The sequence below is a fragment of the Solea senegalensis genome, linkage group LG3, assembly GCF_019176455.1.
Source record: "Solea senegalensis isolate Sse05_10M linkage group LG3, IFAPA_SoseM_1, whole genome shotgun sequence".
Classification (NCBI taxonomy): Eukaryota; Metazoa; Chordata; class Actinopteri; order Pleuronectiformes; family Soleidae; genus Solea; species Solea senegalensis.
Genome location: NC_058023.1, coordinates 25,466,491 through 25,486,736, shown reverse-complemented (window position 1 = coordinate 25,486,736; position 20,246 = coordinate 25,466,491). Strand labels below are relative to the sequence as shown.

Here is a 20,246-nt window from a genome sequence, read left to right as displayed (position 1 = left end):
TTTTGCTGCAATAAAATGGTGGATTTGAAGTCACCATGAGCTCAGACATAAACGGTCATGAGTTTGAAGGAAAATCATATGAATCAAGTGATTTCTAAATGCACCAGAAAACACCGAAGCAAGAAAAACACTTTGTTGTTGTCATCCACCAACGCTGTCCTCACACTCCCTGCCAGCCATGCAGCCTCCATCCTGTTGTGCTGCTATTATTTCACCATGCAGTTATATAAACAAGGTTACCAATCAATCAATGTTTTTCAACAACTGGTCAATTAGGTCTGTCCCTCTGTTTGGACACAGGTGACTCAGGTCAAAGAGTAATCAAATTTGAACTGCGCGTGATGAGCACAGCAGTATCAGTTCAGGACAGGACACTACTTTCAGACTGAATATGAATAGAGAACAGGGTTGGGCAGCAATCCAAGAACAATAAATATGCCACTATAATATTCTTCACTAGCCATATTAGAAAGGATCCATCAAAATGTTTATGTGTTGACATAAGTTGAAATATTACACAAAGAACAATATTACATGGTTTCCTAAACAGCATGTACAGTAAAAATGTATCTTTAACATATTACAATAATTACTAATAACAACAACAACCTCATTTAACTTTAGTTTTCTAATCACAGAGAAAGGTCTAATGGAGAAATTATTTTCATTTGACAGAATGTAATCTCTAAACTCAAAAGGTCAAAGGTCGGTCTGTTCATGAACACACCACAAGAGGTTAATTATGCACTTTCAGGTACATAATGATACTTTTACCAGAAATAAAACAAGTTATAATATCTCTTACCTATCCTCTAATATCTACAACGCACTCAGGGCAGATTACGTTTTTAGATTTCAGGTCTTTATCTTACAAACCTGAACCAAACCACAATCAAATACAAACCAAATATGCTAAACTTATATGTAGAATGACTTGAAATGGATTTAATTGAAAGCAAAATAATAACAGCATCGACACCATATTGTGCGATATTCATTCAACACTGACAGTGAGTGAAGTTAGCTAGGCTTAACTATAATTGTTGAGTATAGACTTTGTTCATTGACGCTCACATGTTAGAAATTTGTCTTTGAGAAAATTAAGTTAACAGAACATCAAGTGGGGCTAATATGCATATTATGTCTAATAAAAAGCACTCACAATAAGTTGATTATCTGGAAAGTGGTAATTTGATAAAGAAATCATGTGAAATTCTGGTAAGCGACTTAACTTTCTAAGTAACTTTTCAGTAATGTAATTTTTATTGTGACTATCATGTTAATGTATCATTTCTTTGTCAGGACAGTAACATTGCAACATATTGTAACATTGTTTTAGGATATATTTAGTGAAATAAATATATAATTTGAGTTGCTTTTATGTAAGAGCTTTCTGAAAAATAGCACAAATCAAGGTAGATTACAGACACGAGGCTCTGCCTTCATTTTCGTTTATCAATCCAAAAATATATAATATTACAGGGTTTTTGATTACAATTATACGGAAATATATCGTGAATCGCAATTAGAAAACCGTTTATATCGCCCAATGCCAAACCCAAACAAGATGGTGGGACATTATATTTATCTGAAACATAACAAGACGCGACATGAAATTCAAAAAAAAAAAACACCCGCATTTTGAACGACCGTGAAAGCACCGCGGTATTACATAAAACTACACCCTTTTTTCTCACAAAACTGTGCACATTTGAAATACAACACAGAGAGGGGGAAGGAAAAAAATGCGTGTTCTTACCCAGCACGTAAATCGTAGCAAAGTTTCATGAACACTGAGATTGGCTTTGGTCCGTTTTAACCTTCAGTACACCTGCTGCTCTGGACCACGTCCACATTAGCGCCAGTGTCAAGGCGAAAACCGCTCACTTGGTGCATCCATTCCTACATTATCCGCTCGTTTCTCCTCTTCTAAATGTCGTCTCCCGCTGAGCACTAACCGCCTGACAGGGGGGTGGGGGGGGAGAAACAAAAAGGGGGAGGTAAAAAAAAAATACCAGTTGCGTCCCCCCTCCTCCTCCCAGGAGAGAAATAAAGAGAGCGAGTCGGCTGGAGAAGGGAGCCTCTCCCCTTCGCTTCTTCGTCGCTTGTTGATTTGAAGGAGCAGAGCAGACGGAGGAGCAGGGCCGAGGAAGTTTCGTCAGTCTTCCCTCTCTTAAAGGAGCCGTTAACCGTCCACGGGAGACGAGAATGACGATTCCACAGGCAGGAAACAACAACAACACAAGATGGCGCTCTCCCTACCACCGCCCTGTGGCCAGTCGCAGTCATGTACACCGTAAATAAACACAACAGGAAGGCAAACAGTGGCCATATTATGTTCTATTGCTGGATTTATACTCAATTAATGGTTTTAATTGAGTAATATTATGCCAGAGTGACTGTAATTGACAGGGGCGTTTAAGAGATTCTCAAGGACGTTTCAAGGGACTTAAATAGCTGTTTAACCCATTTTGTTCCCCACTTGGTCAAATGAAGAGTAAACTTAAAACAATTATGCTGCTGTGTTTGTTTGATTCACATTCTATTACAGAGTTGGATTAAAGTTGACCCGGTTTTTCTTTTTTTAACTCATAAAACGTGTTGTAATTGACGGAAACTCAGTGAAGAGCAGGGCTTTTATTTTCTTTGAAGGCAGTCACTTTGGTGTCAGTTTTATTTCTTTCAATCCCAACTTCCTCTGTTGTTGTGGGAATGAGACATGTATCGCAGATCCACTGTCTGATAATCAAATAACACATTTATCTCTGGAAATTGTATATTTTTAGGGTGAAGTGGCCCATAAAATTTTGTAGGCCACTTCGCAAAGTCAGACTGTAAATAAATTACTGCACCTAAAATTTTGAAGGGATTTCAACATCAAGGAATAAGAAAATAAATAAAGATAGAAATCAAATTGGAATGGCAGTGTATTCAAAAAACACATTTTTAATGGGAGTCAATGGCATTAAAAAGGACACAGATTGCCCATTTAGTTTCCACGGTGTATTAAAGACTTGAAGGGAAAATATGAAAATGTATCCAAAAAATACATAAACTTGCTAAATTTTGTCTGCAAATATGTCCACAAAAAATGTCTATGGGGACCCAGAATCTCACTTTATATGTGAGGAAGAGGAGGATGATGAGAGCAAATTATCTTACTAGGAATAAATCTGCTTCCTGTGAAATGTCCATAGCTGACTTTGCTCGACCTTTTTACAACACTGTATTTTAACGTTGGCGATAATGGTTTTACTCTGAGAGCTCAATATTTTCTCAGGTGGTACTTGGTATAAAACATTTGAGAACCGCTGCTCTAGTTAATGCATTTGGAAAAGTTTTAAGGATATTATGGATTGTGAAACAGAATAGAATTGTGCAGTGTCGTATGCCGTGTTGGTTGTCGAGTGAAATTGACACTGAATGGGGAGGCATGAGGAACTACTGAGGTGCATTTTGGGTCCGTTGCCTCACTTTTGCTCGCACTGTGTGTGGCAGAAGCTGAGAAATGGGAGCGCCAGTCAATAAAATCACATGCAAATCCTGCACTGGGACTAGCCAGTCAAATAATGTTCACCATTCTCCCTGTTGCTACTGTTTCAGCTAGAGTGCACCTACAGTACAATGGTGGACACAACACCAACACTGAAACTATACAATGCAGCACCATTAATTACATTTGTCACATTTCCAAGAATTATATATCTGGTGTAAAAAATACTGATTCCACCTGGATTAAGCAGACATGATTTACAGTAATCCAAATGAATACAGAGATGTGTCATCTTGTTTGACCACTTTAAACCTAATGTGTTGCTGTCTAAATTTAAAATACACAAGCTTCTAAATCACTGACCTTTGCATCATCGATTTGTCAGTATGTCACACACGACTTCAGCAGTCGTGATGAAGTGGCCCTTGTGTAGACGCACTTACACTGTGAATGAGACAAAAACAGGAGGGTTTGATGGAGAAAAAGGAGTAGACTGACCCCTGACTCCTGAGACGAGACCATAGATTACAGGGAGGTAATCACATGTCTTTTCGATGTCTCCTATCAGAACATCAATGAGGATCAGTGTCTTCAGAAGGGCAGTGGCCTCGTTGACCTCACCTCCTCACGAAAGCAACATAACCCTAGTGTCAGCCTACACAAAAACAATCAATGGTTTAAACCAGGTGTGTCAAACATACAGCCCACAGGATGACTTAGTGAAAATTTCACATTATGATTAGAAATAATGTTATATACTATATTTTTCTGTTCCATATGCCTGTGACTAAATGTTTTGTGCCTTGGTAGATCCACTGTGAGCTGTACTGTAGCTTGTAATGCACTGCACACATAGTAAACAGCAAATGGTAAATTAAGCCATAAGATTGTTGAAATTGCACTTCAAAAGGAAACATTTGGAGTTATTATTGTATTTAGGTTATTATGCTACTGCTGCCTTAAACCAAGCTGCTCTCTGCATTGCAAAAGTGAAACCGACAGAATAAATTCATAGCTCTACCATACCGTTTTAAGAGTTTCCATGTCTCTGTCGCTTTATCTGCAAATGAAGGCAAAGAAACATGAGGGCAGTTTGTATTAACCTCCAATTTGTGTAGGCAAATGTCGGCTGCAACAAGAGAGAGCGAGAAAGAACCATGTGTACGTTCTGTAGCCCACACATACATTTGTAGAAAAGGTTCCTGTGCAAATGTCACTGAAATGGTGATATGAAAATCAGCAAGAAAACTGTAAAGAGCAAAGCATGACTAACAACAATATTTATTCAATATGTATTTAATGTAGGCTGCATTCAGGGCAACACTTGGCTTAAGTATTACATCCACTGTTAAAGCCCTGCACCACTGAAGACTTACACATAAACTTACTGTTTATTTTATTTTTCTAGTTGACATTATTAAACTATCTGTAACCAATACATTCATATGTGGCACTGAACTAATGAGTGCTATTGTCTGGATGTAGTTGTTTGTTGTGATGAATTCAAAAAATTCTGACAGCTCTACAAAGCTTTGTCTTTGTTCTCTTTACAACTCTTTGTAATGCTTGTGAAAATGGAGCTCACCACCTGCGGAGCTGCAGTTATTTTACTCAGCTGTTGGTGGTGGAGACCAAAAACAGAGTGGTTTGCTACACATACAACTGCTCCTTTTGTGACATTATCGGTGGATAATAAACACATTTCCTCACAATATCAACGTTAAAAGGTTATAAAATGTGTTGTGTTTCAATGACAGTTAACATTTTTGTATATATTGCATACTACTACAACATAAGGAATACCAGGTGTGCAAACACAAACACATGCACTTTGTTCATAGTGAGGACCCTCATAGATATAATGCATATCATAACCCCTTACACTAACCTTAACTTTTACAACTAAGGGCCTAACATAACCTAAATCCAATTCTAACCATATCCCTAAAACCAGGTCTTAATCACCCAAAAAAGTAAGGACCAGCCAAAATGACCTCACTTTGCCGAAATGTCCTCACTTTGTATGGTTATAAGATTGCTGGTCTTCACAAAGCACAAATACAAGAACAAACACACACATAGACATAATGCATTCCCTATCCCCTAACCCTAAACTTAACCATCACAACAAAATGCTGGACCCTAACCTTAACCACAATTCAAAACTTAGCCCTAAACTTAAAACAGTTCCTCAGAAATGAGGCTCTGTCTCATTTGGACTAGGTTTTGGTCCTAAGGGTCCAGACAAGGTCAGTGTTCGTGCCAGAAAATGTCTTAAAGCACAACAAATATAACACACACACACAAACTTGTTTTTATATCTTAGTGAGGACACATTGTAAAGATAATATTATGTCCAATATTATGTTCCATCCATCCATTCTAACCCTAAACCTCAACCAGATCCACACACACACACATAAAAAAGAAGAAAAAAAACAAACAAATTTCTGGCCTGTGATCCTCTTCACTTGTCTTCTAGCAACGGTTTTGCTGTCAAGATTTACCAAATCCTCCCTCTGTGCTAATTTAGAAACCCTGAAATAAACCTCTTAATCCCAAACCAGCCATTTTCCACTTCTTATGCAACTTGCAGGGTGTTCAGAGTCGTAAAACAGGGAACGAAAAGGAGGACGGACGAATGGCGAGGCTGACGTTTGAATAGATTAAATACTTACATTCGCATATTGGAGTCTTTTTTAATGAAAATATTAAATATGCAAGACATGTGATGACGACAAAGGTGATGAAGAATCCAAGCAGCCATTATGTCAGGTCACTCACAGCACAGGTGTGTGTGATTAAGTTCAATTTAGCTTCCTTAAATTTATCACATGAACTGAACAGAGCCCTCGTCAGTGTGAGCATTAACACCTGTGTATTTTCCTGGTAAACATGTCAAAATGTGCCCATTAAACCTTGAAGGAATACTTCACTGATTTGCATTTAGCTTCGCATTACTAGAATAGGGGTAGTATTTTTGAAAATAAATATCTTCATTCTTTTTTTTGTCACGTACCCACCAGTGACACTTGGTCCTGTTAACGTACGCACACACTCTAGGTGTGCACTTGATGATTATTTGCATTTAGCTTTGTATTAGTAGAATAGGGGTAGTATATTTTGAAAGATTGTGCTTCCCAACCTCAGTTTCCCCTGAGTTGAGAAATATTTCCATTCTTTTCTTTGTTACGTGCCCACCAGTGACACTTCCTCCTGTTAGCGTAACTGTTAGCAAAGATGGCGGACACTGTTTACATTCTGGGAATGAGGTCCCGCCCCCCTACGAGTGGGTTAGTTTAGATTAAAGGTAAGTCAGTGGTAGGTTTTATCTACATTTTCATTCACTTAACTAGGGGTCTGCAAACTGTGGCTCTTGAAAAAATGATGTGAACACTCTTTTCTTATAAATGAAAGTGGTTTAATATTTTCGGCCACTAAAATATGCGTCACATCCTACGTCTATATGTCAAATGTGATATTGAAAAGGTCCCAGAACCCGACAAACTTGTCCAGCACTTAAATGAAGTCATTGGTACATGAAGACGTCCACATTAAGAGTCCTGTCCCTCTTTGGATCCACATGATTATGCCAGAAGGTTTTCTGTCACGCATAAAAAATAATTTAAAAAATATTTATTTCAAAGAGGTAAAAACAGTAATGAAATGTGAAAACAGTTTTCTTTTTCTACTTTTTAGATTTCATAAATGCAACAAACTATGTTTTTTTCATATAGATATATATATAGTATATCTATATCTAAAACTTTATACATGATGTAAAGGTAGAGGTTGCAGATGCCTGCACTAAACCTATCAACATTAACCTACAGGGACCAGGCTCTACATCCAGTCTACTCAAATGGCGGCCCTCGGGCCACATGCGGACCACAACCAACTTCTTGGTGGCCCAGCCTGTAACTGAATAAATAAATAACTGAAGAAATAACTAGAGAAACACTTTCCACTGTCCCTCAAAGATTCCTACACACATCCCTACAATAGGTCTGATTTGTATTCTACAGTATTAAAGGCACTTGTGGCTCGTATATGACACATGTTTATCTTATTTCAAAGACATTTTATGCACTTTAAGATGCACCTGAGATGACAAACACATTTACTTTACATTTTACTTTTAATTTAAAATGCTACTACTGGGCACTTTTTTAGGCACTGTGAGGTGTATGAAGGACAGGTCTGACCAACATCCTCACCTGCTGCAGAAAATGTCTTGTTTCTTGGTTTGAAAATGCACATTGTCCTCACATCGTCGACCAGTAGATGGCACAGTTGTACCAGTCATCCTCTCACCTCACGCGTGCCTCGCCGTGCTGTAAAATGCCAACTGTGGCTCTCACGAGTAAATTATTCAGCCTTGGCCGCCTGTGATGGAGCAGAGATAAGGAGTGAGGAGGACAGACGGTCGGTCTGACAGAGCCCCGAGACGACGAGTTACCGGTTCCTGCTCGACTCCTCGGGTTTCATCCGAGAGCAGCTGTTCGAACTGAGCTGGAATGATGGGACTCACTCAGTGTCACGTGTTGCAACCCTGTCATCATTTCTGACAGTCCACTTCTGTTCCAGCACCTTCCATATTTGCACCTTGTGTCGCCTTTAAGGGAGACTTGAGTGCCTTCAGTCGCCATAACAACTCATCATTCAGTATAGGCTTCTGAAACCTGACTCTCTCATCTAACCTTTCACTCCAACCTGCTTACAGTCATTTACTTGCCTCTGCTGTGTGTGTGTGCGTGTGTACGTGTACTCTGTGACAGACTTGGCACAGGTGGCGTTCCAACACTTAATCTAACATTACGTCTCCTATCTCAAAAAAAAGAAAGAAAAAAAAGATGCGTTCATGGCCTCGTACCTCTCTGCTTGTCTCTTTGATTTACAGCCACCTACAGTAAGTTCATCTCCCCTCATCTGGCACATATGGCTGAAGACACATTCCTGTGGACATACAGTATATGAAAGTCAGAGGCATACTTCGGAATGCCATTAATATATTGCCAAGTCTTGTCTTGAGTTGAGCTGTGGGGGATAAAATAAAATATATATATACTGTATATATATATATATAAATAATGTGGGGAAGAGAGTTTTGTGCATAGGAAAACTTGGCTGCAGCTTCTGAGGTTTGTTTGAGTAAGATTTAGGGAATCTGTAAAATAAAGACTACGGTGTAAATCTTTTAAAAACAGGTAGCACCAACATTATCGGTCCTCTGTCATCCAGGCTTCAGAAGTGTGGATGAACTGGATTTGCTTTCAGTGAGTTCAAGTGAGCATTTGAATTTGATTAAGCACTGATTTTTCAAACGTGTATCATTGTACCTTAATTGCTCATTCCTTAAACTTGCACACAGTCTTCCATCATGGCACTGACATGATTTACACGAGTATGACACTGAGGCAGACATGCTGTGCTGTGCTGTTCTGTTCTCTCCACACATGACCTTGTATGGGCATGTCCAGAGCAAACACTGCTCCTCAGGATGAAACTCAGGCAGCGACGTTGAAAACATTTACATTATCACCAAATACTAAAGAAACACACACACACCTGAAGTGGGTGTGATTTGACCAGATTTAAGTGAGAGCAGCCTGTGAACACACAGGATGCAGACAGTCCATCATCTATGGACACCAACACTAAATATGTGGAGAACTCAGATGCTGAAAACTGCAAAATGTGAGATTTTGGGAAGACTTTGGGAAGAAGTCACACTGTAATGATGAATAATACTATTGTATTTTATTGTACTTTGGGCACGTCATTGTCTCTTGGCACTGCCGTCATCATAGGTTGATGGAAACACTAGAGATTTGGGATCGGTGTGCAACATCACCTCTTTCCAATTGTGTTCTTTTACTCTGGCCAAATCAAACCAGCCAGAATAAGCACAAGAACACCATGAGACAAGCACGGAAAACTGTTTGAACATTGATATTTGCTATTGCTAAATCCAGAAGTAGAATCTGTTGGTGTAAAAAAAATACCACTCTTTTAAAATGCACCCACATGTGATTACCTGCTCTAAAAAAACTCACAATGACATCACATGTTCTTCATCACTTGTTGGATTTCAACAAGTTTGACACAATCTAACGTTCCACAAGTTTCAGCTCGCAGCATCCTTCCATGAAATGAAAGTTTACAACACAGTTTTAAAAAGTCATCATGTCATCTTTAATTTTACAGTCACATTCATCTTTTCTTTCCAGTGTCTGAAAACCATAAAAAATAAATATACATTATGTTACAAAACATTTCCAGTGTCTCAGATCATCAATAAAACAACAAAAAGACATTTGACTGCGTCAGGGTAAAAACCCCACTAAGAATATACAGTTTGTGTGGTGCTAAGGCTTTCAGTGAGCGGTAAACCAAATTTTAAGTTGCCTTAAATAAGCTGCAAAGTGCATTAGAGTTGGCGTAAAATTCACTTTCAATTCAGATTCAGGAATTCCGTAACAAAAAAAGACATTATATTGGTAAAACTTGAAATAATCAGCTAATTTTGTGCTTATATTTCATGTTTTGTTTTTTTACTTTGACAAAGTGAACTTACTCAAACCCTTTTCTGCACATTTACCGTGTTCTTTGACTTTGGTAACCAGGAATACAAACAGGCAGGACGGACACTGGAAAAGAAGGCTTCAGTTTCATAGTGCTCAAACTAAAAAAAAAAGAAAAAAAAGCTGAGTTTTCAACAGAAAACACAAACATAAACAGTCTCACCTGTGTCATAATGTGAGTGTCTGTAGTCTAGAGTGTGTGTGTGTTACGTCACCTGATTTCCCATTTCAGGGGCTAAAACAAAATCTGTGTAAGTGTGTGTTTGATTTATTGTTCTCAGTCGATTAAACCGGCCAATCGGGTGACAAATAAGAAAACCTTCCCGACGCAAAACACAGGAAAGCGATTGTTAGTGTAGAACCGTGTCCGCGCTACAGCTGAAATACAAAATAGATCATTTCTTCTTCACATTAAACAATATCTACATGTTAATTACACTCTAAATGCACTGAACGGAGAGGAGGCCGGGGGAAGAAGCCCTTGTTTTATATGAGTTACAAAAACAAAAATGCAGGAAACGGCACTTGGCGTATGATGGAGCCGTTTGGTGTGACCGAGTTCGATGTCAGTGAGAACAGCTTGTGTCTTTGCTTTGCTGATCCTTTAGGACTACAAATGAGACTGTACCAACACGCGTCGTTCATGTGTCCGTCTTTTCTATTCTTTTTTTTACCACAGGAGAGAAGTGAAGTGTATAATATCCTAACCGCAGCAACATCATGATGATCCCTCAACAACAACTATGTCACGGCTTGCAATGCATTCTGGGGCGGCGTTCTTCCGTCGTCTGGCTCGGCATCCCCCTGTTGAACTTAAGTGGCTTTGGCACTTGCGGCTCCATTCCATTTTCCTTTCATCATCTCATGATTCAGTTCAACACTTTATTCCCTTTATTATTTGTCACATCTTTCCATTTGCTCTGCTTCATTTCTTGTCCCGCGCAGCCTTTTTTCTTCTTCTTTTTTTTAAGTCTGCAATTAATACTGCTCTCCAGAGAGAGGGAACATGAGAGGAGGGATGGAAAGACAGATCAGGTGCGAGGGAAAAATGTTCTTTTCCCAAACTTGTTTTTCTGTCTTCATGATTCTCCTCCATCTGCTTTCTTCTCTCGCTGTATTATTCCCTCTGCTCTTGGCTCTCCTCTGCCAATTTTCCGCTCGCTCCTTCTTTGACGAGAGTTTTCCTCACGGGTCAGATCGAAGTCTCGTTGCTGCCACTGTGAGAGGAAGAAATGGAAAGAGGGGAAAGGTGAAACCAGGTATGATGCTGGCTAATAGATTTTAAAGCATCATTTATTCATTCATTATTGATATTGTTGCCAGAAACATCGCAAACAATCTCTCTGAGAAGAAGCACTTACTCTGAGTCAGACTCGTTGCCTCCATTGACCGTCCCTGACTTCAAGTGCATGGCCACGCTCCCGTTTGCTTCCCGGTAAATGCCCGCTGGCGGGGGGCCGGCGGGAATCTGTGGCCGCGTGGCGACCGGCGGCTTGATGAGGGTGCTGTTCTCGTGGTTGCCTTGGCGACCGCCGCCGTCGTTGGACGCGAGCGACGGCGGCCGGGAAGAGGGCGTCATGATGTTGACGGAGGACAGGGGCGGCGAGGACGAGGTGTTGTTGTTGTTGGGCGGCGGCGTGGTGATGGTCGGGGAGTTGTAGTCGCTCAGCTTCTCGCGTAGGCGGTTCTTCATGTTCTTGTCGGTCAGCGGCGGCGGGTAACTGATCTTGTTCTTTAAGATGCCTGAGGTGGACAAGTGGGATCAGAGTGAATCAAAGACATACACATTCATGCGTTCACTTCAAGACAATCCGGTCTGTCCCGTGTACCTTTTCTCTGCTCTGGTTGATGGTTGCTGTTGCTGTTGGCATGGGTAGGGGACGCTGCGTCTTTCACGTTACTCGGCGTCTGTCTCTCCGGCAGCGTGTCCCGCTCTCTTTCTCCGACATGGTTCAGCTTGTTTTCCGGGTGCAGCTCCACATTGACCTTGGTCTCCACCCGCAGCCTCTCCGCTCCACCGGGATCCTCGCTGTCGCTGGCCGTGGTGGCTTCTGTCGGCCAGTACGGCTTCATGTGATTAGGGAATGAATCCACTGATGGGGAGACCAGAGATATTTGAAACAAGCAATAAGACATTTGAATTTGAAAATGGTGTTTGTCTATTTGTTTTTGCCTCGCTCCAAACCATTGCAGATTTCCTTATTTTGCTATTTTATAACTGTTTATATAGCGGTTAATCACTTCATTCATCATTTTAACCACTACTGAATTTAGCTACACAACAAGAAGTAATACACGACTAAATGGCTTCATAACAACAAACTTAAACTTATAAGTGAACAAAATAACAACGAATAAGTGAAAATACAGCTGTGTTATTTAAAAAAAAAAAGATTTTAAATAAAATAAAAGTCAAATTAATAAAATGAAAGTAACATACCCGATTACGCAGAATAAAAACACAAAATAAAGCCACTTTTAAATACTTTCTCTACTTATTATTTTATTTAATATCATAGTTATGTACGCAAATGTTTATCTAAAAACGTATAATGTAGCATTTAAAGGAAAAAGATGTGGTGCTTGACTTGACCGAGTACCTTTCGGTGTGCTGTGAACAGGCTGCCGCTCATTGTTCCACTTCGGCTTGATATCAATGTCGTCGTCCTCGCTGTCCGAGGAGTGGGAGGAGGCGTAGGAGGAGCTGTGCTCATCCACAGACAGCTCACTGTCTGAGTCTGAGTCTGATGGGTGCAAAAAACAAAAAAACAAAAACGGAAGTGAGTGGAGAAACTTCTACCTAACGCTAAAACTAACACGTGAAAGCCGTTCATGAACTCACCGTCTCCTTTGGTGCCATTTCTGTGGAAAAGAGGTCCGTCCAAGTCGGTGCGTCCTTTCGCCGTTCCCGAGGAGACGCTGGGCTTCTGACCAGCCTCCTCCCTTCATGGATGCAGACAGAAACGGCAATGGAGGAAAGGAAATAAGGACAGAGAGGTAGGAAGGATGTGGGGGAGGAGAGGGGAAGTACAGCGTCGTTGGAAATTAATTCAAGTCCCAACTTGAGGTTTTGAGACAACATCTGTACGATAAGACATAAAACCTAAACATAACTTACTTAAAACATGTACACATAAATCTTAAGTAAATTTCAAAATAAAAATTCAGCTCATTTATTTGACATGGCTTAGGGCAGAGGTGTAAAACTCGCGGCCCGTGGGCCACATGCAGCCCTCCACTCAATTCCATGTGGTCCGCTACTTAATATCAAGTCGTTTCTGTATGGTTTATTTACGTAATCGTTTCTGCTGTGAACGACAGATTGGCCCATATCAAAGGACACACTTTTATTTTGAAATAGTCATTTAAGTTTGAGGCACCTGGTCTTTTAAGTGTGTTTTAACTGACAGCGTGATCATCGATGACAAACAAAACATCATGTGTTTCAATGTAATTATGAGTCATTTATATTTTAAGTAATTACTTATTTTGTAATTAAGGAATTACAAAACATCTGGCTGACGTTCCTCTCCTCTTTCAGATTCTGGGTTGGATTGAGATATTAGCTGGAGGGTGGAAAACGCTACTGGAGACTCTGACTCGTCTGATGGCATAGCGTTTTTTAAAAGCAGCTGAAAATATGCCAACAGCCACAGGGAAGAGCCACAGGTATATGCTGCATTAGCTTCTCCAACTGCCAACACGTACACGCCCATCTCTTCCACTTCTCCCCCAGTTTGCCTCGCTTTACGTCTCTGCGTCTGCCTCGCAAAAAGGCAGCACGCCGCGCTGCTCGCCGCGAGCGTTTCTGCTCTCACTGACCCTAGGGTCGGTTCGCATTACTGAGATGACAGCTTTACGAGTCCAGGCGCACAGTCAGATTCTATAAAACGCTTTAAAACGCCAGGTACATGTAACAACACTCCACTGCAATGAAAACACGACTGTGATAGTGTGAAAACACAGGTGATCGCGGCCTAAGATGAAAAGCTCTTTATCCTGCGAGGGCTTTGCCTCAGAATGTCAACATTTCATATCCTGTTGCTCAAGTATTTAATGCTCATGAAGAAAGTAAAAAAAAAAGGACACTTTTACTAAACTCTATTAAACCTTTGGTAAACACTCATTATATCGGCAATAAATAGTTACTCAGCCTACTGTCTTAGTCATTAAGTAATATCATGCATCCCTAGTATGAACAAAAAAAACACTTAATATGAATTAAAAGATAATCAGGGTCCTCACACCTTGGTTGACATCAAATTAGAAAACCTTTCAAGGACTTTCCAGGACCAATTTCCTCGACAAACAAGGGAGACATTTACCTAAATATCAACTTCCTGCACAACAAGCACTTTCAATGACCCATGTCTTTTCATGGATTTTTTTCAAGGATTTCAAGGACCCGTGGCAACCCTGGATAAGGACAAACCACATCTAAAAAGCTACATGCGGTATCTGACTGGTTATTTCACATGTTTCACCTCAAATACTTCATACAAGGCAGTGGCCAATACTACTTTAAAAATGCTGTGATGTGTTATTTTTGTTTTGGAACGCACGCTACTTTTATTCATGCAAAATTCATATTTTAGATGGAGAACTGCTGCAAGTTCACACTTTGTAATATCTGCAGTCTAATAAACTACAGTGGTGTACAATAAAATGCTAAAATAGAGCGATTGACACAGTACTCATCTACAGTGATAGCATATTGCTAAAACTACACCCAATTTAGTCACTCCTGCAAGATGTTACCCTCAAAATAAAAACATAAAGTCACAAGATGTGAGCTGCAATCACTTTTTGGCAAAGTGAGAATGAACATTTTACGAGTCGTACTGGCCCTTTAAGTGTATTCCAAGGAGTACAAAGGACTGGGTGAGGTATAATCTCTCAAATATTAGCCTCATGATTGAAATCAGGAGAAACTTAACATGAGCAAAGTATAAAAGGTCCAGTGTGTAAGAATTAGACTGAGTGACTGTAACAAATAGAGGATTATAAATGTTACACACTGGACCTTTAATATGTCAAGACATTCAACACCCAACAATGTAACAGTACGGCTGTATGGTGTGAATGAATCAGGTCTGGTGTTGTTTTCTTTCCTGATCACCTGGAAGAGTCAGTATGTGTGTGTGGCGTTTTGCAACAAGGCCATGCATCAAGCTCAGCGTCATCTCATGCAAAACAAATGAAAGAGAGTATGGAAGCAGAGACAGTTATGCCTTTAAAATAACTCCACTTAACCCACAGCTTAAGACAACAGGACAGGATGTGACTGTATAATGTGTGTGTGTGTGTGTGTGTGTGTGTGTGTAGACTTTCTAGACTGAGAGCTTGAGGCTTGTGTTAGTATGTGTGAGACATTTGATGCACCAGCGGAAATACAAGAGACCGAAACACCCCCAGTGCTGACAGACACGCACACTTCATACATTCATGCAGCAGTGTAGTAAAAGCAGCCATGCAGTCAGTGAGCGTGTTGTACCTGAGTGTGTAAGCCAGGTAGCTGCTGCGGCTCTTAGCTGACCTGAGCGTGCTGTCCAGGGAGACGGTGGACTCTCCGATGCCCGAGCGATACAGCGGGCCGTCCTCTGCGTACGTGTTGTTGCAGTTGAGCGAGCGCTGTGAACGGAGGTTTGGGAGTTTGAGCATGTTCTTTTGACCAGGTTACATAATACATATTATGTATACCAACATCACAACCTTCAATTAGTATTGTAACAGTTCATTCCTTATGTGACTAATAAACAATTTAGGATATATTGCAATCAAATGCAAGTGACAGTGTTGTGTAATGTGCTTGTGTGGACATATACAGTAATTTTTGTGTGTTTTTTCCACTCACTGTGAGTAAAGATGCCCTTGTGGTGCTGGACTCATCCGGTACGTTCTTCTTTCCTGTGAAGACGTTCTTGAGGTTTTTCCGTACCTCTTTGTTAAAGACCACGTGGAAGAAGAAGATGAAGACTCCCTGTGACGAAATCAAAAGAAATTTGTTGTGAGAGAAATCTGTGAGCAGATCCTTCCCTCAGTTTGTGTTCCTAAGTTACACCTTTGGTTTTCCGAGTCAAAAACGACTGACAGAAAATAATGAATAATTAGGAATAATATTATGTTCCTTCATCATTCCCATACAGGTTTGTCATAATCACCTGCAGACAGCTGAAGACGGCAAACAGGTAGTGGAAGGTCATCACGTTGCTGTTGACGGCCATTAGGCCGAGCAGCCAGGTGGCGCTGATGAGTAGCAGGAGCAGGAAGGCCATTCGAAGAGCAGAACTGCAGGGTGAAATGCATGCAGGTGATGAGATACCCTGAGAATCCTGACATACACGTATGATAATGCAACATACGTTCTGCCACTCTTTTATAATGCATTGGTGCTTACATGGCTCCTGACTTCTCCATCGCCTTCTGCCTGCGGCCACAGGAAGCCTTCGCAGCAAGGATGAAGATCACGATGTTCACCTGCAAAGACACGGTCGGAAGAAAGATAGAAGAAGAAGAGAGTTAAACTTTGATTTTAATATTACTACTGCATATGTCGTGAAATACATGGCCTTACAAGTCACCGTACACACGGCCCACTGATGCTCTTTGACTGTGTTTTAGCTGCAAATATTTGAAGACACAGCTGTTTGTGTGACACACAGACTTTTTCTACGTATATTTATTCATGCACATACCAGGACAACAACAAAGATGGGTCCTGCGAAGCTCCAGATGAGTGTGTCGTGGACCGACAGCCAACAGAAATCCGGGTTCCCATATCCTTGAGGGTCTAGACCAACTGCCAGACCTACACACACACACAGAAATACACACACACACACACACATTATACTTCTTTTAAGCCTTCTGTTTTACTCTCGTCTCCTCGTACATTTTTAAGGGTGTGCCACAAAGTGAGGAGACACCCAAACAGTCTTCACAGAAACTGTTACCAGCGTGAAATAACAAGGCGTGACAAATCCTGGACATTTTCCATTTTTCCCCCACTGTCACTTTTGTCTAACTATTATTTGTAGGATCTGTGTCACTTTAACTTGACCTTGTCTTCACACTATTTCTCAATCCAAATTCAAATCAACTGAGCTCTGCTTGTAACCAATACTGCCACAGCATGTCAGTGCATCGCAAAGCATTTCATTCATCACGTCAGTCGGAAAATGTTACAAAGGTACAATTTGTTGTGATTTGACTGACAGGCCTTAAGAAAAACAAAACTAGATATACGAGACCACTGAAATTTAAAGCTGCATATTAAGGAAGGAAAACCAAATCAACTGTCAGTGCAAACTTTCAGTTCATGTCACTTTTGTCATTATGTAAAAGGTTGTGGATTTTCACATCAAAGCTGTATATATCTGTCCCCCCCTTCTTTATTTTTCCATCCATCTCTAGTCCAATAATTTTCCCACGCAGATTACAGAGAAGAGGAGACAAGTCACAGCATGAAACTCTCGTGACAATCTGTCATCTTTCACTGGCCCGTTTCTGAGCACGTCTCTGTGTGTGTGTGTGTGTGTTCCTCACCAGTGATGATCGCCGGGATGCCCCAGCCCATGGCGTAGTAGAACCTCATGTGACCGTGGTTGATGTTGCGCAGCTCAGTCAGCATGCGGTAGATGTGCAGCCCCTCCACAAACATCCAGGCAAAGGTGCACATGTAGAAGTAATGGAGGAGGATGGCAATCACCGTGCACACAAACTGCAGGGACAGACACGTCTAAGTGTGAGTCTACGTAATGATGGAAGTCAGATAAGCAGCTGAAAAAAATCAGCATCGTGTACTTTATGCACACATTTCATTTTCATGTATGCTAAAGATGTACATAGAAGTGGTAATACCCTGATCCCTCATGTGTCAAATTCAGCATGTAATAGGGCAAACCAAAATTAACCAAATGATCTCTTCAGTTTTTCCATATTATGCATATTTAGATGTTTGCCTTCAATTATTCTGTTTATATCATCTATATACAACAATAATATTGGGCTGTGAAGCAGAAAACAAGCTCTTTGAAAATGTCACCCAAGGAAAAGCATGAGTGAGACGTCTTTGTTTTACAGACCATAGGGAAAAGTAATCAACAGGGATTCGTTTTCCTGCTTTAAACGTTTCGTATCTGAAAATTCTTTCATGAAGTAACAATTCCCCCACATTCCTATATGTCCTCCCGCTTTACATTGCCCTGTTGCTGTACGGGAGGAATGCAGTATGTCAGGGATTGTACCAGCAGCTCATATATTGTAAAATAGTAATGCTGTGGAGATCAGAGGGAGAGAGAGAGGGAGAGGGAGAGAGAGACTACTTTGACAGGGTCATAAATCTTCCTGCAGATGTCCCTGGGCACACACTGACAGCATTCCACAGTTCTGACACACACACACACACACCTAATCACTAGATCGAGGGGTTACATGCACATTGCACACACAGACTTGAAAAAGTTAACCACAGTTCTAAAGTCTTCTCTTTCTCTTTTTTACACCTCCCTGAAGACTTGGCTTGTGCACTTAACAGCGTTTAACACAAACGTACACACGTGCAGAAAAGGCAGCCTGTGGTTAGTCAGCGCGTTAAGTCCCCCCCCATCGACCCAGTCAAAACACTGTGAGTCACGACGTTTGTACAAGAAAGAAGAAACGACTCCCACAAGACTCCCAACAACTGACGGAACACATAAATTTGATCTGAATCTGACTCTGTTGCTCGTCATTTGGGGGGTTGGTACAGACGAATAAAAGTCTAAGTGTTGCTGTAAAGCAGAGGACACCTGCTTGTTTGTTGTAATTATAGACTGTCTGGTTTTATAAAAAGGAACATAGTCTTCCCGTTTGAAGACGGACGTTCAAGTGTGTAGTGTGACAGAAGCAGAAGTTGGCCAATAGGGGGCAACTCAGCTTGAAAGGAAGTCAATGAAAAATTAGCCAAATTCACATGACTGATTAAGGTCGGTAAACCTTTCCTGAGGAGTTCATGGTCTTAATTGCTGGTTTCAGCTCTTTTCTGATTCTGAACACGATGTCACTTTACTAAACCTCCACATGCTTCCAAGGCTTTACAGCAGGAGTTTGTTTTGCAACTGGAGGACAACGTCCGTTTTTATTGACCAAATATTGTTGTTATCAGCCTTAAATAGGGCTTTCCTATTTCCTACGATACGCGAAACACGGTCCATGATACCAATATTATCACGACTCTGCAGGCACCTCTTCACGTAGCTTTCTCTTCTTCGGCAGGGTAACTTCCACACAAGTTTCCCTCATTCATTTGAGCAGCGCCGCCACAAGGAGACAGAAAGTAGTGACCCCTGGGGAATGAAACTGGCAGGGACTGTCTACTTTAAATGACCTTCATTTGGTAATTATAATCCATATTTGCCTCGGTGTATTGATTATCGTATTGCACGAGGAAGGGTGGCGATATATCACCAAGTTGACATTTTGCCCCACCAGATTTTGTCCATCTGAGTTGGAAATTATTACCCGTTATTAGTATCAGTGTTAAGGACTGAAAGTTGGATGAGTTGATCTGGTGATATCCAGTTTAGTCATACTAGTCATAGCTGACACATTCAGGGTGTGAAAGTTAGGGTGATGACACACCACTGCTGAGTTTCACATAGTCAGGTTTTTTTTTTGTTTGACTTAGTCTGACCAGTGTCTTCTTGTTATACATCACACAGCCTAACTTTGCACGTCCTATTAAAAAATCACCAAATTAAGCCAACCACCGAAATCAAATCTGATGACTTGAGGTGAATGACAAGCAAATGTTGCATCCATGTCAGTGTCAGTTTACTTTTGAGAACTCAAGTGCTTGTTTTTGTATGCTGGTTAAAGCTGGCATGGTGTCCCTCCCAGGAACTGTAGAGAATCTCAGCTTTCCAAACCTCATGACATTAATAATAATAATGAAAAAGCATGCTTAGCCGTCAAGTCAAAGATTAATGTTGTTTTCTGTGTCGTTTTGGGAAAACTTTGCCAAGGTGTACCACCACCGCAAGGTCTGCGTCTGGAGACAGGCACCAGTCCCAGCATGTCTCCACTACTGGCCCACAGGTGTGTGTGTGTGTGTGTGTGTGTGTGTGTGTGTGTGTGTGTGTGTCCAAATGTCTGTGTCAGCAGACTTCAAAGAATTCCCACACCTTGTG

General features: G+C 40.9%; 2 protein-coding genes across 7 annotated transcripts in view; both read right to left on the bottom strand.

The window, feature by feature from the left end:
* Window positions 1–1,994, bottom strand: part of gramd4a (GRAM domain containing 4a) — a 37,441-nt gene extending 35,447 nt beyond the window's left edge. For all 4 annotated transcript variants that reach the window (XM_044021484.1, XM_044021486.1, XM_044021485.1 and 1 more), the window contains exon 1: window positions 1,760–1,994. In XM_044021484.1, the coding sequence (XP_043877419.1) occupies window positions 1,760–1,788 (29 nt within the window). In that variant the 5' untranslated portion in view covers window positions 1,789–1,994. The remainder of the gene's footprint in view (window positions 1–1,759) is intronic.
* Window positions 1,995–9,664: 7,670 nt separating this feature from the next.
* celsr1a (cadherin EGF LAG seven-pass G-type receptor 1a) overlaps window positions 9,665–20,246 on the bottom strand; it is an 85,069-nt gene continuing 74,487 nt past the window's right edge. For 2 of the 3 annotated variants that reach the window (XM_044021208.1, XM_044021211.1), the window contains 11 exons: window positions 17,623–17,797; window positions 16,773–16,885; window positions 16,475–16,554; window positions 16,239–16,365; window positions 15,932–16,057; window positions 15,572–15,708; window positions 12,920–13,020; window positions 12,678–12,821; window positions 11,907–12,170; window positions 11,439–11,820; window positions 9,665–11,294 (listed from right to left, as the gene is read on the bottom strand). In XM_044021208.1, coding sequence (XP_043877143.1) covers window positions 11,270–11,294; window positions 11,439–11,820; window positions 11,907–12,170; window positions 12,678–12,821; window positions 12,920–13,020; window positions 15,572–15,708; window positions 15,932–16,057; window positions 16,239–16,365; window positions 16,475–16,554; window positions 16,773–16,885; window positions 17,623–17,797 — 1,674 coding nt within the window. In that variant the 3' untranslated portion in view covers window positions 9,665–11,269. The remainder of the gene's footprint in view (window positions 11,295–11,438; window positions 11,821–11,906; window positions 12,171–12,677; window positions 12,822–12,919; window positions 13,021–15,571; window positions 15,709–15,931; window positions 16,058–16,238; window positions 16,366–16,474; window positions 16,555–16,772; window positions 16,886–17,622; window positions 17,798–20,246) is intronic. The other variant, XM_044021210.1, reaches the window with a different exon arrangement.